Source organism: Equus przewalskii, chromosome 1 (genome assembly GCF_037783145.1).
Source record: "Equus przewalskii isolate Varuska chromosome 1, EquPr2, whole genome shotgun sequence".
Classification (NCBI taxonomy): Eukaryota; Metazoa; Chordata; class Mammalia; order Perissodactyla; family Equidae; genus Equus; species Equus przewalskii.
The window spans coordinates 57,294,761-57,321,015 of record NC_091831.1 but is presented as its reverse complement, the minus strand read 5'-3'; the positions used below and the strand labels follow the sequence as shown (position 1 = coordinate 57,321,015).

General features: G+C 35.5%; 1 protein-coding gene across 12 annotated transcripts in view; it reads right to left on the bottom strand.

Annotated features, from left to right (window-relative positions):
- Window positions 1-223: 223 nt before the first annotated feature.
- The window catches only part of DDX50 (DExD-box helicase 50), a 31,655-nt gene continuing 5,623 nt past the window's right edge, over window positions 224-26,255 (bottom strand). For all 12 annotated transcript variants that reach the window (XM_008530169.2, XM_008530174.2, XM_008530173.2 and 9 more), the window contains 13 exons: window positions 25,147-25,222; window positions 24,600-24,778; window positions 22,296-22,413; window positions 21,993-22,178; window positions 21,340-21,485; window positions 16,962-17,111; window positions 9,241-9,402; window positions 7,731-7,850; window positions 6,893-6,966; window positions 6,507-6,666; window positions 4,206-4,340; window positions 3,109-3,153; window positions 224-724 (listed from right to left, as the gene is read on the bottom strand). In XM_008530169.2, the coding sequence (XP_008528391.1) occupies window positions 446-724; window positions 3,109-3,153; window positions 4,206-4,340; window positions 6,507-6,666; window positions 6,893-6,966; window positions 7,731-7,850; window positions 9,241-9,402; window positions 16,962-17,111; window positions 21,340-21,485; window positions 21,993-22,178; window positions 22,296-22,413; window positions 24,600-24,778; window positions 25,147-25,222 (1,830 nt within the window). In that variant the 3' untranslated portion in view covers window positions 224-445. The remainder of the gene's footprint in view (window positions 725-3,108; window positions 3,154-4,205; window positions 4,341-6,506; window positions 6,667-6,892; window positions 6,967-7,730; window positions 7,851-9,240; window positions 9,403-16,961; window positions 17,112-21,339; window positions 21,486-21,992; window positions 22,179-22,295; window positions 22,414-24,599; window positions 24,779-25,146; window positions 25,223-26,255) is intronic.

The window sequence follows — 26,255 nt, the reverse complement described above, 5'->3', positions numbered from 1 at the left end:
AGAATTTGAAGTACTACACCTAACCAATTATGTCACCAGTTTATACAGCCCTTTAATGTGGAAGGGATTTCTTATTTTCTACCACATAGCCTGTGGAAGGAATGATCTGAATACAAATACACCAAATTTTATAAAATGAAAGTAACCTTATGTAAGATTAAGTTGACTGCCATGTTTTAAAGAAATTTTAAAAGGTTACATTGAGAAAATTCTTAAGACATAGTGAAAAGAGACAATAAAAGGAGGTTTTTTTATTCAAAGGTATAACTGGATAAGTAGATTTGTTTACAACCATTCTTGTGAAATACTTTTTAAAAAAATACGACCAACTTCTTTGCCAACAGCAGACACATACCTCAACTATGATGACCTAATTTTTGGTGGATAATGTACATGATTAGGCAGAAATAGGCAAGCTCACACTGGTAGATTAACTATCAAATTCTCAGTCAAAACTCCGTTTGTGGCCCCCGCTTCTTGATCGATTTCTATTCCCACTTCGTCTTCTACCATCTTGTCGACTTCCTGACCGACTCCCCTGTCGACTCTGTCTACCTGACCGGCCACCAGATCGACCACCTGACCGGCCCGATCTCCCCACTCGGCCACTTGACCAGCCACTTCTCTGTCTGGAATTAGAAGATATGTTTCCATCATAATATTCTTCAATTTCAGGTAACTTGGCTGGCACTGAGAGTATCCAGTCTGAATCATGCCACTCTGCCTGTTGGGGGAATTTATAGGATTAATAGAAATGCAAAATAGAAACCATAAGCAAGCACATGAGTATAAGAGACTTTTTTCATATCCATTATTAGCTAAAGGCCATCTATCCATTAACTTCAAAATATCTGGAACAAAACTGAAAACCAGAAAAAAAACAAAAACAAAAACATATTCAAAGCTCATTCATTAAAGTTCCTAAGTTGTAGTCTCAGGAGAAACTCTCAGGCCCATTTTGAAACTCTAAATTCACATAGAAATGTATAAATTATACATTCTAAAAGAGAACATGGTTTCTCAGAAGAATACAACTAGACCATTAATAAGTAGTGGTTGCTTTCAGTAGGAATATTAGAAAGAAGCAAGTATGGTAGGTATATAGACAGAAGCAAGAAGTGAGAACAAACAATGGAGATTAACAACCTGTCAACACCAGCTGGGGACTAAAATGTAGCTACAGGAAACAATTTGGTATCAGAGTAAACTCAAGATACACAAATCAGCAGCTCGTAAGAGCATCACTACATCATATCCTGCTACAGTAAGTGTGCTTCATAGTGATCATGAGTTACCAAGGAAAACTGACATTAAAATACCCTGTTGGTAAAAGTGAGCAGAAACAAAGACCCTCACACACCACTGTGGCAATATATGACCAAAGCCTTAAAAAATGCACAAACCTGTTGGCCAAGCAGTCATCTTAAAAAATTCCTCTTAAAGAGATAAACATGGCAGTGCATAAAGAGTTAGCTATACCAATGTTCAGGGCTGACCTGTTTATAAATTATTGGAAATAATTTAAATGTCAGAAAATAGGACATCGATTAAGAAAAGTTGGCCACCCATATGACCAAATGCCAAAGAGTTATTAAAAGTAACTGTATAGTTGACAAAGAAATGTGTTCACAATATATTCTGAATTTTTAAAAAGATAACAAACAAGGGCTGGCCTGGTAGTGTAGTGGTTAAGTTCACACGCTCCTCTTCGGCTGCCTGGGGTTTGTCAGTTTGGATCCCAGGTGCAGACCTACGTACCACTTATCAAGCCATGCTGTGGTAGGCATCCCACATATAAAGTAGAGGAAGATGGGCAAGGATGTTAGCTCAGAGCCAGTCTTCCTCAGCAAAAAGAGGAGGATTGGCGGCAGATGTTAGCTCAGGGCTAATCTTCCTCAAAAAAAAAAAGAAAAAAAAATAGAATAATCCTATTCTTGTTTCATAATATGTACATAACTATGCACAGGGATGCAACAGACAATTTCTTCAACAGATAAAATACAAGAAAAATTTTTTTTTTTAAAGATTGGCACCTGAGCTAACAACTGTTGCCAATCTGTTTTTTTTTCCTGCTTTATCTCCCCAAATCCTGCCTGGTACATAGTTGTATTATCTTAGTTGCAGGTCCTTCTAGTTGTGGCATGTGGGACGCCACCTCAACGTGGCCTGATGAGTGGTGCCATGTCCGCGCCCAGGATCCAAACCAGCGAAACCCTGGGCCGCTGGAGCGTGTGAACTTAACCAGCTGGCCACGAGGCCGGCCCCAGGAAAATTTTTAAAAAGAGAGAGAACCTATAAGTTAAAAGAGACTTAAGAAACATCAAATTACAATGTGTGAACCTTATGGACCTTATATTTAAAAATATTTAGACGAGGGAAAATTTAAACACAAAATTGGATGACACTAAGGAATTATTATTCTGAGGGGCTTGTTTATGGTATTATAATTATGGTTTTTTTTTCTTTTCTTGTTTTTTTTTGCTGAGGAAGATTTTCCCTGAGCTGACATCTGTGCCAATCTACCTCTATTTTGTGTGTGGGTCACTGCCACACCATGGCCACCAACAAGTGGTATAGTTCTGCGCCTGGGAACCAAACCTGGGCTCCTGAAGTGGACCACACTGAACTGAACTACTAGGGCCATGGGGTTGACCCCAATTATGTCTTTTTAAAGTGATCTTAATATTTAGGTATATGGATATATTTATGGTTGAAATGACAGAATGTCTTTTTAAAGTGATCTTAATATTTAGGTATATGGATATATTTATGGTTGAAATGACAGAATGCCTAGAATTTGTTTCAAAAGAACACAGGAGAGTGGGGAAGTGGATGGAGGTAGACATGAAACAGAATTAGCCATGAGTTGATAACTGCTGAACCTGGATGATGGGAACAGGAGGATTCAGTAAGCAATTTTATTTCTTTATATGTTTAAAATTACTTATGATAAAAAAATGTTTTAAATTATGATACAGACTGGATATTTTATATTAAGGAATTTTTAATTGATTTAAGCATCATAATGATATTGTGACTATGTTTTTTTAAATCCCTATCTTTTAGAGAAAGATACTCAACTATTAACAGATAAAATTTTAAAAATACCTGTAACCTTTCTGACTCCGTTGTGGGAACATCAAAGCAAACACCCTAAAAGCAAAATGAAAACACTTTTATTTAGATGCATATGAGTTGATTTTTTTTACTAATACATGAATACTTGCTGGCAATCTTATATTAGCTACAAAAAAAAAAACCTGGTGTGTCCCATGATTGCTTATAGAAATCAGACAGCTAATATATAACAATGCATGACACACAGTGGCTGCTTATTGTATTTTTTAAACCTGAAAAGTAATTAAACACAGTACCTAATAAGAATCTACTACTACTAAGAATCTAAAGTGTCTTCTAAAAACGTTTTGTAGACACTGTGTTGTTCCATGTCCCTTGTAAAATGATCATATGTTCCTTTAAAAATTTAGTGCCAGAAAGTTTCTCTCCTAAAGAGCTGCAATGTTTATCAGATAATGAGAATGATATAACCCAAGATGTTTCCTCTTTAGTCTTGGTTGCCAATAAGTTGAAAGTTAATTTAATAATCAAGTACAGCAACTAGTTTGCCCTAAGGATCTTCTTATATTTTCCCTCCCCTCCACATTTTTTCTGAATGTGTCTATTTGTCTCATACTTGCTACAAATATTTTTTGAAGATAAGCAATATTAAACTTTGAGAGAATTATTTCCAACAAAAAAAGTTAATACAGTTTTAACTTTGCTATTTCATAAATGTATTAAAATACTTCACAAATTATCCTCATTAACAACCAATAGCAGGACACTTAATAACCAATATTGTGTATTCTCTAAAAAATAGAGCTGTTTAGCTGTTGCAATCATAAGCTGTTTAGTCTTAGAAAATAAACACATACAACTACACTTAATATGTGTACAAGGGCAGAAACTTAGATAACTTGGGTATTAGGTAGTCAAACTAAGCAGAATGACTTACAGCTTTCTAGAGGATGGTTATTTATATAACTCCCCAAATTTACAACGGGAAACAAACTAACACACGGAGAAAACAGTATTATTCATCCCTTTAGTCTTCAAAAGAGCGAAGAAGTAATAAAATATGCTAGTCTTTATAAACATTTACGGTAGTTGAGTAAAAAGCTGTTTACTTATCTAGAAAAGCCTACCATATTTCCTTTTAGGAGGCACATTCTGGTAATTTGGGACACAGCATTACTACTCAGCTTTCTGTTAAGTTCCTTCCAAGCACTGTTGACGTCCTGTATTTCTTCTGGGCTTTCCAGAGTCATGGTCACAAACCCCTTAAGGAATAAAAGTCACATTTTGTTTGGCAAAAAAGTAGCAGCAGTAGGAATGAAGTTCTAACTCTACAGCCCTTCATGACTTAACTGTGCACTTCTTATGAGCCAAGTGCGTAACATAACTGCTTAAAAAATAACTTCTCTGAAACTATGTTAATGGAAGACTACTGTTTATAGATCATTGAAAGTACCATTTTTCTATGCATTGCTCTAAAGCCTACATTTAATTCAAACCATAATGCTTTATGAGAAAATTTTAAAAACTAGAGCATCAGAAAAAAGATAAGGTAGTTTAGAATTAGGGAAATGCTGAAGGAATAAAAGTTAGCTTTGAGTGGAAAAACAAGAGGACAAAAACCTCTTTAAACTTCTGAAGGAATTTTACATAAGTGAAAATTACTTGTTCTGTAAAACTTCACTGGACAGCAAAAGGATCAACACGAAGAAGACACAGGGAGGTATTCATCTCACAAATATTTATTGAGTATCCCGATGTATGTGCCAGAGATTGTACTAGGTGCTAGAGATTCAGCAGTAAATAGTCCTTTCTCTCGTGGAGGTTACATTCTAGGGGTAGGGGAGGGAGCCATGTTAAGTAGGGAGGAGTAGAGAGCAAACAAATGAGGAAGGGGGCTGGCCCTGTGGCTGAGTGGTTAAGTTCGGGCACTTTGCTTCAGCGGCCCAGGGCCTTGCTGGTTCGGATCCTGGGCCCAAACCTAGCACCGCTCACCAAGCCATGCTGAAGCAGCGTCCCACATAGCAGAACCAGAAGGACCTACAACTAGAATACACAACTATGCACTGGGGGACTTTGGGGAGAAGAAGAAAAGAAAAAGAAGACTGGCAACAGATGTTAGCTCGGGTGCCAGTCTTTAAAAAAAAAAAACAAGGAAACACATAGAATGTCATATATAATAAGCATCATGAAGAAAAATAAAGCAGAGGAAGGGAATAGAGAGTAAAGGGAGATGTAAGCTATTTTAGAGCAATCAGGAAAGACCTCTCTGATATGGTGATATTCAAGCAGAGAATTAAATGAAGTAAAGACAGAAGCCATGTGGTTATTAAAAGGGAAGAACACTCGAAACAGTGCAAGTAAGTGCAAAGGCCTTGTGCAGGGGAGAGTTTGAGTAACAGCAAATAGGTCAGGGTAGCTAAAACAAGCAAGGGGAGCATGATAAGAGATGAGGTCAGGGAGGTAGCAAGGGATGAGGTCAGCCCAGTGGCATAGTGGTTAAGTTCATGTGCTCTGCTTTGGCGGCCCAGGATTCAGGGGTTTGGCTCTCGGGTGCGGACCTATACTGCTCATCAAGTCATGCTGTGGTGGCATCCCACATATAAAATAGTAGAAGATTGGCATGGATATTAATTAGCTCAGGGCCAATCTTCCTTGAGCAAAAAGAGCAAGACTGGCAACAGATGTTAGCTCAGGGGCAATCTTCCTCACAAAAGAAAGAGACATAGCAACAGAAAGACCCTGTAGGACATTCACAGTAAAGACTTTGGATTTGGGTTTAAACCATAAAAGAAATTTCAAGCCACTAACATTCTTTTTCTAAGATATTTAATCAGAGGTAGATGACCTATCTGCCAAAGAGGGATTCTTTTATTAGATAAAAGCAAGGACTAAATGACCTCTTAGGTACTTACTTAGCTCTAAGATTCTACCTTAACATTTTCTTAAGAATTATAGTTTAAATATTTTCTTAAGACGTATTTGGTGGGTTACTAGATATAGGGTATTTTCTCAGCGCTAAAGTATCACCCTGCAGATTACTTACTAATTATAAAATATACTTTTACAATGGGAATATATAGCTCTGGTGTGGTTTGTTTTGACATCTCATACCAACCTAGCAGGACACACAGACTCAGAGACACAGACAGAGACACACACACACTCCCTCACACCCTCCCTCTGCATATACAGGCAATCCTTACATGGATTACATACTATGCACAGTACTGTGTTTACTGCAGAGTCTATTTTTTGATTTGCATGGTTCCATGGCAACTTACAAAATGAAGAATAGGTTCTGGTATGCAAGTTTCAGTTAAAACAGTACTGTGCAAACTGAAAGTTTCCTATATTTCTTTCCGGATAGACAGATATCTATGGTTCCGTTTTACTCTTTCTCAACATACAATTTTCTCACAGATTTCTACCTTATCAGAAGTGATCAAAGATCGTGGTTCAAAACTTGATGCACCAGAGATGTGGGCTAATGCTGCAGCCAATGCATCCACTGCCCCTTTCTCCTCTATCAGTCTCTGAGCTGACGGTCGGAAAAAATCAACAGCAGCGTAAGAAACAGAAGCCAAAGACCTATGGTTTAAAAATAGTAAATTTTCTTGGTCAAGACAAAAGGAAAAAATTAAAGATAAAAGAATGAATGGGAAAAGAAAGAGCAACATTTTCATATTTTAATATAACTAAATGTCTGCAGGTAAAAACTGGTGATTAAATTTTCTGATTATTTGAACTAGGAGAGCTTAAAGATGAATAGCCTAATACAAAAGAAAAAATTATTCAGCAAGGTCAGAAAGCATACCTGATGGCATCCATGCTTTTAGATTTAACTAAATCCATTGTAGAAGGAACACCTACACGTTTAAAAGTAATTCCCTGAAAATGAAAGAATTATATTAAAGAAAAATGGAAGTCTTTACAATTAATTTCTAAATTAATAATGTTTGTTGAATTTCCATTTCTTGGACTTAAAGATTTCCAAGCCCTAGCAGATCAAAAGATCTGCTTTTTCTAATAAATCATCAATTACAAATTCTAGAAAGAGAAAAAAATTTTTTGAATCGCCCCTTAATTACAATGACGGAATTTCACTTGCAAAATAAAGCTGAGTCAAAAAAAAGTAAAAGAATGCTGGTTACATCTATTGACTTTTTCTCTTATTACTCCCATTTTGCAAAGTATATGAAACAGTGTATAAAAACACACATCACAAAAATAGGAAAAAATGTGAAATACCACAAAAAATCCAGACCACAAAAAATGTATAATTTCTTATAGAAACTGGCTATTGTACCATTACTCAATATAATCTGAATTATTACACCAAGACACTGTCATAGTCACCCATTTACAATGCTAGACTAAGAGGTACTGAAATCACAATGCACTTCTGATCTTAGTATCAAGGGAGAAATTCAAGGGAAAAATGAGAAAGTCAGCTCTTCTGTCTTCACAATAAAAGCTGTATTAAAACAAAGTCTTGCAGCTAACACAAATTTAGCTCTTCGCATGCTTCACATCCAAATGCAGCTTAAACTGAGAAAAGTTATAAAGATCTATTTGTGAGAACAAATAGAAAAAGAGCTCTTTTCTAAGTCACCATTTAGATAATAAGCCTGAAATAATTTAACTCGACTTACTGCTTTTTGTTCCACATATCTTAGTTGACCTCTTTCTCTTGGTTGATAAAAACATATGCAAATTCCTGTCCGGCCAGCTCTACCTGTGCGTCCAGAGCGATGAATATAGGACTCAACATCCTAAATATAAAAAAGGTAATACTTTTTAAAATTCTGGCAAATTACACAGTCATTCCAGCATCCAAATAATAATGCTAATAATAACAAAACTACTACTACCAATAACAATATTTTCATTTCAATCCTATTACTCTTTTCAACATCCCAAAGAACTTTCTTGCTTGAATTTTTGGATAATGGGGATATGGTTTAAAACCTTTTTATCCACCTCATCCCAGGGCTCTTTATATGGCAACTTTTTATAATTCCCTTGCATGGTTCCATGCTTCAAATCCAAATAATGAAGTTAATCATTTGCAAAGGCATCACCTTCTGATCAATTTAACACCGTACTAACAAAAGATGGCTAAGAGGAAGAACAGATAACATATTTTTCATACCCCGAGCAATATCTTGTAAATAAAATGGCAGTCTATATAGCTGTTCTTATTTTCCCTAAATCATATCTCATGTCCTTGCAAATTAAACCACAATGAGATACCACTTTATACCTTTAGAATGGCCATCATCGAAAAGACAAGAGATTAGAAATGCTGGCGTGGATGTGGAGAAAAGGGAACCCTTGTGCACTGTTGGTGGAATTGTAAATTGGTACAGCCACTATGGAAAACAGTATGGAAGATTCCCAAAACTTTAAAACTTGAACTACCTGTGATCCAACAATACCAGTTGGGGGAATATATCCAAAGGAGACAAAAACACTAACTCGAAAACATATCTGCACCCCACGTTCATAGCAGCATTATTTACAATAGCCAAGACATGCAAACACCCTACGTGTCCATCAATGGATGAAAGGATAAAGAAGTTGTGTGTGTGTCTGTGTGTGTGTGTGTGTATGATGACATTATTCAGCCATAAAAAACAAGGAAATCCTACCATTTGTGATGGCATGGATAGACCCCGAAGACATTATGCTAAGGTAAATAAGTCAGACAGAGAGAGATAAATACTGTTTGACCTCACATGTGGAATCTAAAAAAAAAACCAAACTAAACTCATAGAAACAGAGATAAGACTTATGGTTACTAGAGGCGGAGGGTAGCGGGAGGGGGAATTGGAGGAAAGTGGTCAAAAGCTACAAACTTCCAGTTATAAAATAAGTACCAGGGATATAATGTACAACGTGATAATTATAGCTAACACTGCTGTACGATATATAGGACAGTGGTTAAGAGAGTAAATCCTAAGAGTTCTCATCACAGGGAGAAAATTTGTTCTTCATTTTTTTCTAGTGTGTCTATATGAGAAGATAGATGTTAGGTGAACCTATTGTGGTAATCATTTCACAATATATGTAAATCAAATCTTACCTGTACACCTTAAACTTATGGAGTGATGTATGTCAATTATTTTTCAATAAAACTGGGGGAAAAACCTCATTTCCTACCTGTGGAGGAGAACTTTGAATCACCAGGTCAACCTCAGGAATGTCCAAACCACGGGCAGCCACATTGGTAGCTACCAAAACTTTAAAACTACCTTCTCTGAAGCCTTTCAGTGTAATTTCTCTTTGTGACTGTGCAATGTCCCCATGTAAACACTGGGCATTCTATTTGAAAAAAAGAGAAAGGTAAGTGTCCAGCTCATAATTGCAATTGATAGCACCCTAACACCATATAGTCTGTGATCTTTTTTTGGTTGTTTTTTAATCTTCTTATTTTCTGATAATTATAATAATGCATGCTTATTGTTTAAAAAAATCAAACATTACAGAAAATATTAAACAAAATGTAAAAGCTTCCCTTGATATCAGCCTCCTATTAATTCACTGCTAACAGTCTGGTGAATATTCCTCCAGATATTGTTTTTTAAATATACATACAGACACTACTCACATATACTAGCATATACTATAATTTTACATATTTACTTATAAAAATGGCATCATACTACAAGGTACTGTTTTGTAACCTGCTCTATAAATTTATTATATCTTAGCCATTTTCCCACATCTTTAGATATAACTCTACTTAATATTTTAAAACTGTATATGATTTCTTCACATGTATGCAGTACCATTTATTTTAGCAATATCCTACTGATGAACATTTGGCTCGTATCCAAATTTCCACCTCTAAAAACAATGCTACAATGGACAACCTCGTACTTAGATCTCTGAACTCCTCAGTATATGTATATTTCCGTAGGATACATATCTAGAAGTTGAATTTCTGGCTCAAAAATTATGAACCATTAACGTTTTAATAGCTATGCAAAATTGAAGTATAAAAAGAGGTTGAGCCCATTTACTCTTCAACATTCTATGAGTGTTTATTTCATCTTACCCCACCTACCCTGTATATTATATATCATTATAATCCTTGTGAATCTAATAGGCAAAAACAATTTCCCAATGTTGTTTTAATTTCCATTTCTGTAATTTTTAGTGAAGCTAAACCTATTTAGACTGGGCTGATCTTCCATTTGTGCTGCAAATAATTTTTCTAGTATTATACTTAAATTTCATAGTATTCCTAGCCACTATTAAAATTTAAAAGTTCATAACAATGATTTAACCCCAAATGTATCTAAACCATAGTATTTAAGCCTAATGCATTCACGAGTGACTTCACTGAGCACTTGCTATGCACCAGGCACTCTGCCAGGTTCTGAAATAATCATAAAGAAACAGCGCCGGGGAGGGGAGGGCAAGCCCAGTAGCTGAGTGGTTAAGTTCCTGTGCTCCACTTTGGCATCCCAGGGTTCACAGGTTTGGATCTTGGGCATGGACCTACACACTTCTCATCAAATCATGTTGTGGCAGCGTCCCATATACAAAATAGAGGAAGACTGGCGCAGATGTTAGCTCAGCAATAATCTTCCTCAAGCAAAAAGAGGAAGACTGGCAACAGATGTTAGCTCAGGGCCAATTTTCCTCAAGCACACACACAAAACAAACAAAAAATGGCCCTGGGACAGACAAGTTGACAGGCATTTTCAATACAGTATGACATGTGCGATAACAAGGTGCAGGGTGCTATAGGAATACCTAAGAGGGAAACCCAACTCAGTCTTGTTTGAGGTGAAGGCAGCATTGAAGCCGAAACCTGACAGAAAATAAGGAACTAGTAGTCAGGTAAAAGGAGGAGCAGGAGGCTAGGGAGCTCTGGGCAGAAGAAATATCCCACATAAATAGTGTGTCTAAAGAACTACAAATATTTAAGTATTGCTAAAGCACAGAGTGAAAAGGGCAAGTGGTGAAAGATGAAGCTCGAAAGGAATATGAATTTTATGCTGAGGACAATATGGAACAATGGAATGATTGTGAGCAGAAGATTACCATGAACATATTTGCATTGTAGAAGGAACACTCTGGCTACAATGTATAGAATATATTAGAAAAGGGCAAGGCAAAAGCTAGGGAGACCCAAGTAGCAGACTGTTATAAAATTCAGAAGAGCTATCAGTGGCCTCGCCAAGGCAGTAGCAATAAGTATCTATTCATTCAACAAAATTTAGTAATCTACAACATGTCAGGTACTAGGGATAAAATGGCAAACAAAAATAAGACTGCCTCTGTCCTCATGGTCTTTATACTCTGGTCAGGGAGATGAAGATTTATCAAATAATTAGGCACACAAATAAATTCAGCCAACAAGTGTAATGGATGATGCACGGGTCTAAGAGGCAAAGGACATTTATAGAGGACAATCTGATCCAGTTTGGGGCAAGGAAGAATTCCCTGAAAAGTGGTGCTCTCAACTGATATTTGAAGGATGAGTAGGAGTTGCTAGGTAAGGCAGACTACAAGTTTATGAGCCTCGTGGTGAGAGGAAACATGGCATGTGTGGAGAGAGTACAGAAATGAGAAGAAAGTGTGGTAATCAGATGAGGCTGGAAAGGGAAGTAAGGGCTAGGCCATAATGAATTCAAAAAGTATTATGAGATGAAATTGGGAGGACTTGGGAGTAAAAATGAGGTATGAGAGTAAAGAAACATATCATACATGATTCCCAGATTTTGAGCTTCTGCAATGGCAGTAGGAAAAAAATGGACCATTTTAAACCAGGGCAGACAGAATCCAAAAATACTTTATAGTTAACTGGATGGCAATGATAAGGAAGAAAAGTCAAGGACGATATGTCGAATTCTGGCTTAGGCTATGGGTAAATGTATCATTCAACAATAGGGAATGTTGGAGACAGAGTGGATACAGGAATGCAGAAGAGAATGAATTCAATTTGGGGTACATAATGGATTGGGATGTCTGTGGCCAGTAGGGTAAAAACAGGTCTAGAATCTGGAGACTGAGCTAACCTGGAAAAAGATTTGGACATCATCAGCATATACACAATGACTGGAGTCATAGGAGTGATTAGATACACATATCTATATACATAGCTAAACTATATTTCTACACTTATTGACTGCTTGCTATAAGAAAAGCATTGTACTAAATGCTTTAAATAAATGATTTCACTTAAATCTTTTTATTTTTTCATTATTTTTTTTAAAGATTTTATTTTTTCCTTTTTCTCCTCAAAGCCCCCAAGGTACATAGTAGTATATTTTTAGTTGTGGGTCCTTCTAGTTGTGGCACATGGGACGCTGCCTCAGCGTGGCTTGACATGCAGTGCCATGTCCGCGCCCAGAATGCGAACCAGTGAACTCCAGGCCACCAAAGTGGAACATGTGCACTTAACCGCTGCACCACAGGGCTGGCCCCTGATACCACTTTTTAAAAAGGAAACATGGGCAATGAAATATTGAGTTGCTCAAGGTTACACGGCTTAACACAACTGGGATCTAAACCCTGATCTGACTCCAAAGCCTGTGCTACTAATCACTATGTTCAGGAGGAATATGTTGAGTGAGAAGAAATAAGTACAGAGATTAGAACTGTGAGAAATGCCAATAAGTAAGAATACCAAAAGACCTCAACAAAACGGGGAAAGGTCAGCCAGAGGACAAGGAAGAAAACCTGTCATATCGTGGAACCCAAATTAAGAGAAACATTTCAAGAAAGGAAATGTTATTTTATATATATATATATATATATATATTTTAAGTATAAGCAAAAATACTTTAAATAAATTGGAGAGTTTTTCACAGTGAATTTTTCAAATTCATCTTTCAAAAATTTGATGCACGGGGCCGGCTGGTGGTGTAGTGGTTAAGTTTGTGTGCTCTGCTTTGGTGGCCCAGGGTTTGCAGGTTCAAATTCCAGGCACAGACCTACATACCACTCATCAAGCCATGCTGTGGTGGCATCCCACATACAAAACAGAGGAAGATGGGTACTGGTGTTAGCTTAGCGACAATCTTCCTCACACAAAAAGAGGAAGATTGGCAACAGACATTAGTTCAGGGCCAATATTCTTCACCAAAAAAAAAAGGATACAGCATAGATTTTTTACTTGATAATTAGTCCTAAGGAGCACATAATACATTCCTGATACCAGTGATGGTTTCTAGGTCTCCAACTTATGAATAAATCATTTTCCAAAAGTTTGTGTGTTTAACTGTTTAGAATTAAGAAGGCATTTTTCTGATATAACCTGACCTTAAGGAAAAAGTTCAATTAAATTAAAATTTAAAAATAAAAATAAACTAACCATTAAACTTCCTTGGCTAGTCCATAAAATCCCATACCACCCATAATGAGATGCTACTACTACTTTTTACCTAAGTAGCAGTCACCCAGCAGAGGAGAAACTACATTACTCCCAACCATAGAAACTGATTTCGTCCACTAAGAGAACTCTCACCAAGCCTTTGCAGCAAGCCAATTCCTCCCTATGACATAAAACCATAGCTTCCACAAGACAGCTGCTGACTGTTCTAAAGCAGTAACAGGAAAGGCACATCAATCGCCCTCCAAAACCCTTTCTCTATTTAGCCTCCATTTGCTTATACTGGATACAAAGCTAAAGCTACACAGTTAAAATGACTCTGGGGAAGACGGTGACAGCACAGTTTTCTAATTTCCAGTTCTCACATAAAAACAAACACATCAACTAGGATAATAAAACTAAAAATCCACAAATATTTATGACAAAACTAAGTGACAAGGCATTTTCATGACTTCCAAAACAGGTAGGGACAAGACCTGTATGTATGGGGGGGGATTTGCTAGTCCTAAGAACAGATAGTCCCTGGAAAGCATAATGGGCCGATTTGACAATAACAACTGAAACCAGAAGAGTTTTTGCATATTTAAGGGTGACTGTGAGGAGCCAGAAGTAAGGTCTAAAAGAGCATGGAGCAGCCTGAGACCTCTATGAACTTTGAAAACTCACAAGCCAATGCTCCCTTGCCAGGACAAAGCCCCACAGTGATGACAAACTGTTGGACCTAGAACCCAAACTGAGGATGCCAGGAACGACAGAAGGAAAGAGCAGATCCAAATAAAAGCGAGGGAAAAGACAGCCAGAGCTCAGAAAGTGAGACCTTTTTTTTTTAACAGCTTTATTGAGATTTAATTTACAGACCGTATTCTTAAACACTAACAAAAATATTAGTGAAGCAAGAAAATTATTCCAACCTATGCCTCTCCATCTAAAGTTCAGAAAGATGTATTTCATCATTATTAAAAATACGCAACAGAAAAGATCATGGTTAAATCCCATAGAAAGTAATTAGGGGGCAAAAGAATAAGAAGCAGAATAATATCTCCACAAATAATAAAAGAGCTCTTGAAAGGCACACCCACAAAACAGATGAAAAGTACAGTATTGTAATTCTGAATGAGCTAAAAGAAAACTTTAAAATGATATATGAAAGAACAAGAAAAATCAGAATGAGAAAAACTACAAACTGAGGTGAAATGACTCAAGAAAGAAGTAGAAATAAAAGATAAAGACTTTTATAAATGAAGACTAGACTTGAAAGAATACAAGATTGGGTAAGCACAAAGGATGATGCCTTGAAAATGGGAAATTCTGAAAATTGAAACAAAGAAAAAGATGAAATGGATTTGAGATAACGTGACAAAGGAGAGAAGAAAAAAGTCAACATATGTATAACAAGAGTCCCTAAAGACAAAAACTAAAGTAATGAGACAAACCAAATATCAAAAAGCTATAATTCAAGAAAATTTTACTGAAATTAAAAAGAATATATATGAAACCACAAATTGAAAGTGCATACTGTGTACCCAGAAAAAGTGACCTAGAATAACACCCAAATATATTCTAATAAAACTCCAGATTTTTTTTAAAAAAGAAAAAATGTCCTCTGCGTTCAGGCAAAAGACCAAATCACTTATAAGGAAAAAAAATACCAGACTGGTTATCAGATGTTTCATAGTATGCTTTATTCCAAAAACAATGGAAAAACATTTAAGATACTAAAGGAAAGAAAATGTTAACCAAGAATTTTATATCCAGCCAAAATGAATTTCAGGTATAGAGTTACAAACAAGCTATTACCAACAGGCAATATGTTTCCATGAGCCCTTCCTTAGGAATCTACTAGATAACAAGTCACAGACAACAAAAATGACTGGACAGACAATAAGGAGAGATGGTGTTATTTGGAGAGACACTTACATAAGGACTGATAGTATTATCAATGGACTAACATCACAAAAAGGGAAGGAACTAGACATTATATACCTCCTAATGGAAGTATATCAGTCATGAAAATTTTGCCCTAAATAAACAAACATGAATTTTCAGGAAATACAGAAGACAAAGGAACATTTTAAATGATATCACAGGAAAGTAATACTCTAGACTATAGAAACATGGTTTTCTTTTCCTTTTTTTTTGGTGAGGAAGATTGGCCCTGAGCTAACATCTGTTGCCAACCTTTCTCTTTTTGCTTGAGGAAGACTGTCGCTGAGCTAACATCTGTGCCAATCTTCCTCTATGTTGTATGTGGGATGCCACCACAGCATGGCTTGATGAGCGGTGTGTACGTCCATACCCGGGATCCAAACCTGCGAACCCTGGCCACTGAAGCAGAGCAAGCGAGCTTAACCACTATGCCACTGGGCTGGCCAGGAAACATGGTTTCTTAAACAACAATAAAAAAAGCTACAAGAAGAAAATAGATGAAGGAGGAATCCACATATTAAAGAGATTTAATGAAATCACAGAACATAAGAATCTTATCTGGATCCAGATTCAAGAAAATAAATTATAAAAGAAAAAACAAAGCATTTATGACACAATTGAGAATCTAAACACTAATGATATTTGAAGTATTAATTACTCTTAATTAGATGTGATAACAGCATTGTGCATTTTTGAAAATAATCCTTTTCCAAGGATTGTTCTAAACCTTAAGGATTTTTTTGTTTTTTTTTAAGGACAATTAGCCCTGAGCTAACATCTGCTGCCAATCCTCCTCTTTTTGCTGAGGAAGCTTGGCCCTGAGCTAAGATCCGTGCCGATCCTCCTCTACTTTATATGTGGGACGCCAACCACAGCATGGCCCAAACAGCAGTGGGCCAGGTCCGTGTCCGGGACCTGAACCGGCGAATCCTAGGCCTCTGAAGTGAAGTGCGCGAACCCAATTGCTAAGCCACTGGGCAGGCCCTCTTAAGGATTATTTTTAATCCTTATCTAAGGATAAGCCAAATATTTATGAACATATTAATGTTATCTAGGGTGTGCTTCAAAATAATTCAGGAGCAGGAAGTGTGTGGGCATTCTGATGAAACAGATTAATTATTGCATTGGAGAATGAATACGTAGGGGTCTACTAGATGTCAACTTTTGTATATGTTTGAAATCTTTACTATAAAAAGTTAAAAGAAAAAAGAGACATGGATTTAGTATTCTGATCCATTCATTCAATAAATATTTGGATTCATTTTATAACACAACTCTAAAATATCTTATAACACAACTCTAAACATTCTCTAAACTCTGAAATTCTCTATAACTCTAAAATATTACCCACTCTTTCCCATAGAAACTCATTTTGTTTCAACCGTTATACTTTGAAGATCACATTTGCAAAGTCTTGAAAAAATTTCTGATGAAAACAGATATAATTCCATCCTGATTTAACAGATTATGAGAGGCTGGCTATAGCTTCTTTCTGAGCTAGACTCAATCTAAAAATGACTATCGAACCTGGTTCACAGAGGACAATGATTATTTTGTTCAGTGATTCACCCCTATAATCTCAATTAGAGAAATCATAAAACAGACTTACCTGTTTTATGTGCGGGTTCATAGCCATTTCAGTTACATTCTTTTTGGTCTCACAGAAAATAATAGCCCTCCCTTCAGACCCACTGTAGACTTGAAGGACATCTCCAATAACTGCTGGCCTCTGGGACCAATGGCATTGGATGGCCAAATGCTTTGAGGAAAGAAAATGTCAAGTATGTTTCATTAAAGTTACTGAAAAAGATTTCTCTTGTACATTTTTTTCTACCTGTTCCAGAATTGGCCTTCCTGGGAAACAATAAGACAACGATTCTCTCCAACCTCATTTAAAAACAATATACAAATGACCACACATCTACAGACAGCTAATCTTCAAGAAAGGAGCCAAGAACATACAATGGAGAAAGGAAAGTCTCTTCAATAAATGGTGGATTTATTGAAGCCACGTGCAAAAGAATGAAAGTAGACCATTATCTTCCACCATACACAAAAATTAACTCAAAATGGATTAGATTTGAATGTGAGACTTGAAACCATAAAACTCCTCAAAGAAAACACTCTTTGACATTGGTCTTAGTATCTTTTGAAATACCATGTCTACTCAAGTAAGGGAAACAAGAAAAAATAAACAAATGGGACTACATCAGACTAAAAGGTTTCTGCAAAGCAAAGAAAACCATCATCAAAATGAAAAGACAATCCATCAACTGGGAGAGATTATTTGCAAATCACATTTCCAACAAGGGGCTAATTTCCAAAATATATAAAGAACTCATACAACTCAACAACAAAAAAATGAACAACTCAATCAAAAAATAGGCAGAGGAAATGAACAGACGTTTTTCCAAAGAAGATATACAGATGGCCAACAGGCACATGAAAAGATGTTCAACATCACTAATTATTAGGGAAATGCAAATCAAAACTACAATGAGATATCACCTTACACCCATCAGAATGGCTATAATTAACAAGACACGAAATAACAAGCGTTGGAGAGGATGTGGAGAAAAGGGAACTCTCACATATTGCTGGTGGGAATGCAAACTGGTGCAGCCACTATGGAAAGCAGTGTGGAGATTTCTCAAAAAACTACAAATAGAAATACCATATGATCCAGCTATTAATAGTTCTACTGGGTATTTATCCAAAGAACATGATACCAATAATTCAAAAAGATACAGGTATCCCTACGTTCATTGCAGCATTCTTCACAACAGCTAAAATGTCAAAGCAACCCAAGTGCCCATCAACAGATGAATGGATAAAGATGATGTGGTATATATGTACAATGGAATACTACTCAGCCATAAAAAAGACAAAGCCATCCCATTTGCAGCAACATGGGTGGACCCTGAGGGTATTACGCTAAGTGAAATAAGTCAGACAGAGAAAGACAACTACCATATGATTTCACTCATATGTGGAAGATAAACACATAGATAAGGAGAACAGATTGGCAGTTACCAGAGGGGAAGGGAGTGGGAGTGAGGGGAGGATGAAAGGGGTAAAGGAGCACATATCTACGGTGATAGATAAAAACTAGACTATTGATGGTGAACACAATACAGCTTACACAGAAATTGAAATATAGTAACGTACACCTGAAATTTACACAATGCTATAAGCCAATATGACCTCAATAAAATCATTTAAAAAAATAATATACAAATGGCCATGAATAGGTGAAAGGATAAATAAAGTGTAATATGTGTATACAATAGAAAACTATTCAGTAATTAAAAGGAACCAAGTACTGATACATGCAACAATATGGATGAATCTCAAAACATATGCTGGATGAATGAAGCCTTATAGAAAAAAAGTACACACAGTATGATTCCATTTACATGAAGTTCTAGAACAGGCAAAACTAATCTATGGTGGAAAAAATCAGAACAACTGGTGCCTCTGGATGAAGACTGACTGGGCAGGGGTATGAGGGAACTTTTTGGGATGATGGTAATATTCTATATTTTCATAGGGATTTGGGTTACACACATTTATGAATCTGTTAAAACTAAGCAAATGTACAATTAAGATTTTGCATTTCACTGTATGTAAATCTTACCTTGAAAACCGTTAATATTATATGGATGAACCTCAAAAACATTATGCTAAATGAAAGACGCCTGACAGAGAAGTCACATGTTGTATGAACACAATTTATATGAAATATCCAGAATAGGTAAATTCATAGAGACAGAAAGCAGATTGGTGGTCACCAGGGGCTGGGGGAAGGAGGGAATGCGGAGTAACTTAACGGTTACAGGGTTTCCCTTTGGGGTGATGAGGTGTTTCCGAAGCAGACAGAAGCAATGGTTGCACAACATGGTGAACATACTAAATGACACTGAATTGTACACTTTAAAATGGCAAATTTGTTATATGAATTTTACCTCAATAAAAAATGTGTAAATATTGAGCTCTAGTTAAAGATGTGCATGCTAAAATACTTCGGTAAAGTATACTGATTTCTGCAATTTGAAATGAATCAAAAAATAAGACAGACATAAGGGGAGCATTTATGTGATAGACACAAAATAATGTACAACTGAAATTTCACAGTGATGTAAACTATTATGAACTCAATAAACAAAAAAGATGGATATAGGGACGGGTAGATATGTGATAAAACAAATATAGTAAAATATTAATGGTAGAATCTAGCTGGTGGTTATAATGTACATTTTATATCTGTGCATTTTAATATATATCTCAATAAAATTATTTTTAAAATGTAACACATATTAATTATAGAACAACTGGAAAACAGAGAAAAGCACAAAGAAGAAAACTAAGAATCATCTGTACTACCTACAACAAAGTCTTGCTGCTTCTCCTACTCTGAAAGGAGAAAAACAAACTTGAATCTGATCAAGCCTCACAATCTAACCATTAACTCACAGGAAAACGAAGGCAGAGGAACATGTTAAGTAACACCACAGGGTTGCAAATCAGCAAAACTGAGACAGTGGGAAACTTCTAAGACAAAGGATGGTTCTTTTCCAGAAAAAACTGAGATGAAAAAAAGGAACAGAGGAACCTATAGATTATAAAAGATTTACGACACATAAATAATCAGTGGCAATGTAAGGATCTTATTTGGATCCAGATTCAAACAAACTATTAAAAAAAAAAAGACAACTGGGTAATGTGGACAATAGATATTTAATGATATTAAAGAACTACTTTGTTCTTTACTACTACTAAAGTTTTTTTCTACTGTGATAGTAACTTTGAGGTTTTTTGTTTGTTTTTAAAGAGCCCATATCCTTTAAAAAATATATACAATTACATGAAGATGAAATGATGACTGGATTGCTTTGAATGCAGGGATATGTATGGGGGTATAGAAAAGATCATTGTTAAAGCCTGGTGATAGGTACATCAGACCCCTTATACTATTCAATTCTTGTACATGTTTGAAAATGTCTTTCATAAATTGTTTCCACTGATGCGTTTTATGTTCTTATTGTAAAACCTTCAGCCATTACAAAAGATACAAAGCTTCCTTTGACCATCATGTACTATAGAAGTCCTCTTTCCCAGACTAATTATTATATTAGTTTGATGTTTATCCTTCCAACCTATCTTTGTACATTTACATAATTACCTTAAGAATTCATTTACCATTTTGTGCATTTTTTAGAAAAATAATATAATTCTGTACAGATTTTGTAATTTGGTTTTTATCACTCAAATTCATTCTTTTTAACCATTACATTGTATTTATAAATTATACTATTGTTCATTTAACTTATTTTTATCTAGATGCACATGTACGTACATCTATTAACTGTATTAAATGGAAAAGTACATATACGGTACACACCTGACTTTGTAACTAATACAAACATTCACCTTTACCTCTTTTTTTAAAAAACATACTATTGATTTAAATTTGAATGGAGTCAAATTATCAACCTTTTCCTTTATGGCATCCTCTTCTGAATTTCTGTTTAGAAAAGCCTTCCCTTTCCTGAAATCAAATAACTGTTCTTCTATATCTGCTTTGAATTATTTTATGACTTAATTTTTAAAAATCTTTTGGGAATATTTTTGGTATAGGGTATGAGATGAGGATCCTTTTTGGCCTAAGCTTTAACAATTATTCCAGCACTATTCTTTTCGAATTGGTGTGAATTGCCTCCTTTGTCACATTCTCCATACTCTAAGTCTGTCTCTGAAATCAGACTGAGTCTATGTCTCCTGTGAGGACTTGCCTGTTCACATACTTTCCCCCCTGTATTCTATTCTGCTCCTCAGTCTCAGACTACAGAAATACAAAGGTATCTTACTGATAAAGGGTAAAAAAGAGAGATGTGGTCTGAACTGGTACCTAAAACATAAGTTTAGCTTCAACAAAATTCAAAATACCAACTAAAAGCTAAAATCTATCATGCTGGAAAGCTACTTACTTCCACAGTAGTTGCAGCCTTTTGAGTCATTTTTCCAACAAGGTCAACCTGTTCATATCTGGATTTCATGTATTTTTTTGCAACTTTGTATACCCACTGTGGGCAAGTTGCAGAAAAAAGTAAAGTCTGAGGATTGTCTTCAGAATCTTAAACAAACAAAAAGAATTCAAATGCTTTCTTCATATCCCAGGATGTAGTCAGCTCTCAAAAATCCCCCCCAAGCTTCAAAGAAATAATGAAAAATTTAAAACTTGGAGTGAATTTTGAACATACAAACTTCATTGCAATTACTAAAATTTTCAACTTTCAAAACTAGGGGAAAATATCAAGAAAACTGAATCCAGAAGGAAGGTGAGAATTTAAGAAGGAACAATGAGCAAAGAAATCGTAAAATATGTTAGTAAATCTAACTACTAACTATAAAAAAATAATACATGGAAAAAAGCATAGAAAGCTAAGAAAGTATACTACTGTACTTCTTGTTCAGGAAGAGAACAGATATCAAATAACTTTAATTTTGTTAGACCACTGGGGACAATGTAATATAATAATACATGCAATAACTGGGGATAATGTAATAAAAATTATGAAATAAACTCATAAGCTTTTAGATAAGAGAATTGCTAACGTGCTTATTTTGAATTAGGATATACCAGTTTTGTAGGATTCATGGATAATATCTTCAACTTGTTCAGCAAAGCCTAAATCTAACATTTGATCCACTTCATCCAGCACAACATGGCGCAGTTTAGAAAGATCTAATCGGCCGCTTTGCAGATGATCTTTGATACGACCAGGAGTCCCAACCAAGATGTCAATACCATTTCGAATATGATTAACTATGAGAAGAGAGAAATATCAGTAACATGTAAAAATCAAATATATATTTTTGCATTATTTCTTTAGATTTAAGTAGCAAATAAATCTTTGCATTACTATCACACATATTTACTCACTTTGGCTTTGATATGATGTTCCACCATAAAAACAGGCCACACTGAGTTTCCTAGTTATATCTTTGAAGTCTTTGGCTACTTGGTTTGCCAGTTCCCTTGTAGGAGCCAAAACAAGTACCTGAGCAAGAGGTTTAAAAAAAAAAAGACACTTTTCTACAGATGTCTATTCAAACTGAGAAGACCTTTTTTTAAGGTGTATTTAAAGCTAGGAATCTCAACATTAATGTCATAGTATTTAAAGACAGACAGCACAAATAACAAGAACAATGGCTTGTATTTATTATATCTTCCCTTACTTTCTTCAGGTCTCTTTCCAAAACTCACTTTCTCAATGAGGTTCCTAACCCTCTTTTCATACCCTCCCACCCCTACTTAACTGTTCCTCCTTAGTATTTAGACCATATAAAATAATTACATTTTACTTATTTGTTTATTTTCTGTCTCATCCCCTAAAATGTGAGCTCCGTGAAGGCAGGGATTTATGTCAGACTGAGCTATATTCCTTGCACTTCAAACAGTGCCTGGCACAGAACAGATGCTCAAAAAATATTTGTTAAATGAATGAATCAATGCTCACCATGTGCCAGGCACTAGTGCTTTACGTGAATTATCTAAATTGACGCTTACAAAAACCCTATGAGGTGGCATTATTATTCCAGTTTTATAGATGAGGACCATGAATCTTAGAGAAGTTAAAAGTCTCGCTCAAGATCAAACAGCTAGAAGTGGTGGAGCTGCAATCTCCAGCAACGTCCTTCTAACTTAAAAGTTTTTTTAAGGCAGAGTTGGGACTGTGTCCTATTTCTATTACTTGAGGTCTTTCCTAATTTCACCTAAGAAAGAGAACTCTATAAAAAATATCTGTCCTGTTGTCTAACCTAATCCAAGACCATTATGATTTAAATATATTCATATACAGTCAAGCACTGCATAACATTTTGGTCAATGACAACCAACATATATGACCACATACAGCACACACGACAGTGGTCCCATAAGATTAGTAGCATTCAGCATAGGTGTGTAGTAGGCTATACCATCTAGGTTTGTGTAAGTACACCCTATGATGTTTGTACAACCACAAAATTGCCTAACAACACATTTCTCAGAATGTGTCCCCAGTGTCCCCCTCATTAAGTAACACATGACTGTATGTAAATTTACTTTTATACTGTAATATCAGTTAGGAGTCTCAAAGAACAAATTACTTTTAGTCACGTATCTGTTCAAATTTTGATGCTTACTTTTTCTTCTTCACTTTTATGAACCTTAAAGTGAACACAAGTTTCAAAAAGGTCAAATTTTAGGCTGAAATTTCATTAGGTCCTCTCTGTTCTTTACTACTGATAAATTAAGACAGATCTCCAGTACCACAATAACATAGAGACTAGCAATACCATTTCTATATTCTTAAAAAATCAACCAGTGAAATAAATCATATTATTTACTAAATGAACAAATAAATGAATACCTATCTAGCAAATTGACTGTTTAAAAGCAAAGGTCAGAATTGAAAAAAGAGAAGGAAAAGGTCACTAAATATACTAATTGTAAATATTCCTAAATTAGATTTGCTGGCTTCATAATACACAGTCATCAAAGACATCTAGGATCCATACACATTACATTCATAAGCAATAACTACTTCACTTTAGCTTTACTTGACATTTCTTTTCTCTTTTTTCTTTTTTGTGAGGAGATTGTTGCTGAGCTAACATCTGTGCTAGTCTTCCTCTATTTTACATGGGATGTGGCCACAGCATGGCTTGATGAGCCATGCCAGGTCCACACCAGGGTACTTAACCTGTGAGCCCTGGGCCACCAAAAATGAATGCACGAACTTGACCACTGTGCCATCAGGCCAGCCCCTACTTGAGATTTCTTTATGTTAAAAATCAACAAATTTTTGCTTTAAGACCCAATTTTTGTGTGTGTGCGGAAGACTGGATCTGAGCTAACACCTGCTGCCAATCTTCCTCTTTTTGCTTGAGGAAGATGGTCCCTAAGCTAACATCCTTGCCTGTCTTCCTCTACTTGGTATATGGGACAGCACCATAGCGTGGCTCGATGAACGGTGTGTAGGTCCGCACCCAGGATCCAAATCCACGAACCCCAGGCTTCCAAAGTGGAGCACGTTAATCCATCCACGATGCCACTGGGCCAGCCACTGGGACCCAAATTTTTACTTTATGCCACAGGGCCAACTTTTCTACCTTGGGAGTACTTGAACTTAAGACCAGTATACTCTTTCTTTCTCTTTCCATTAAAGTAATGTTTAAATCTTTTACTCCCTATAATGGTTACCTTTGGTGAGCGGCTTTTTTTAATTGTCTCTTGATTTCTTTGGAGTCTTTCAATCAAGGGAATGGCAAAAGAGAATGTCTTTCCTGTTCCTGTCCGTGCTTGAGCAATTAAATCTTTTCCTTCATATACAGGACCAAAGGTCTTAACTTGAATAGGAAAGAGATATGTTACCCCTCGACCTGTAAAATGAGATTTTATTGAAATATTTAGGACTTGCAATAGGAAAAAATATATTTATTTGAAAATGACAATCCTGGTTCCTCAACATCTGCCTAAAGGTGCACCACCTAGTAACAGTTACAGTTATTCCTACCCCAATGGTGAATTGTTAAAAAAAAATTGATCTGAACTTTTTTCAAATACGTATAATTCTTTAAAGTTAAAATAGATCAGAATACCAAAAAGGATGATGTAGAAATAACTGCAATTAAAGAAAAGCTATTTCTCTATGTTTTCTATATTCTACTTTTGGTCAGAAAAGGCACAAGAGTTTTTATAAAATCTAGCTGTAGATTTTCAATTGCATATCCATTAAAATTCATAGTACCTTTCAGAAGCTTTATAGTCTCTTCAGAAATAGGGAAATTGGAGAAGGCTCCTTCTTTCTGTTCTCGTGTTAGGGTCTGTCAAAATGAAATCAAAGTTCTAACTAATATAGTTCATATTCGACTAGCTATTTAGAATCTTTTACTCATTTACTGTTTTTGCTTTTACTAAATGAGCTAACACATCAACTTTAGTCAGTCAACTTGCAAAATTGTATATATTAACTTACAAGAGAAATTACTGGGAAATTCTTTTAATTTCAGAAGTATCCCTTTAAATAGTAAGCTTACTACATTTTCCCATGATATATTTAAAAATGGTTAATTCACACATAACTCACTTTAGAAATACAGCTACTACATAAATCAAAATATATTTCCATTTCATTATTACAAAGGAGCTATTTAATAATCTAAATCATATTCACAGACATAGACAATATTAATTACGAAGATTAACACAAGCCTATAAACCAGCCCTAAAAGAAATTACACAATGAGGAAAGTAAATTATTTCCAAAATTAAAAGTTAAAAAGTTGTTCTATGGCTCTAAAAAGCATTTTTTAGGTCACTAATACAAAGAAAAGATCCTGTAAGCTTGAAAATTTCTTTAACATATATACAGGTTAGCATGACACCATCACCTACTATCTACTGAAAACGTCGTGTACTAGTCAATGTATATACAGAACAAAGACAGTGTATCTACTGGTAAACTTTATTAGTGGTGTGTTTAAAGAAAGAAGTTAAAAACAACACACAAATAGCAATTTTCAAACCAGGAACCAGATAAAAGACATGTATCAAATTCAGACTGTATGCCATTTAAACAAACCTCAATGCTGTTATCTTTTTAAGATTAAAAAATTTTATTACAAAAGTAATAAATTTTCATTATAGAAATTTTAGAAACCACATATTAACAGAAAAAAATTAAAAAGTTATCTATAATCCAGTCAACTAAAGCCACATTTGAAACACATATTCCTCCAATCCTCACTCTATGCACACACAAATTTTTTAAAATAAAAAGGTCATACTATATACACTGTTTTGTAATAATGCTTTTTTCGTTTAATAAGACACATTAAATACCTTTCTAACGTTCTT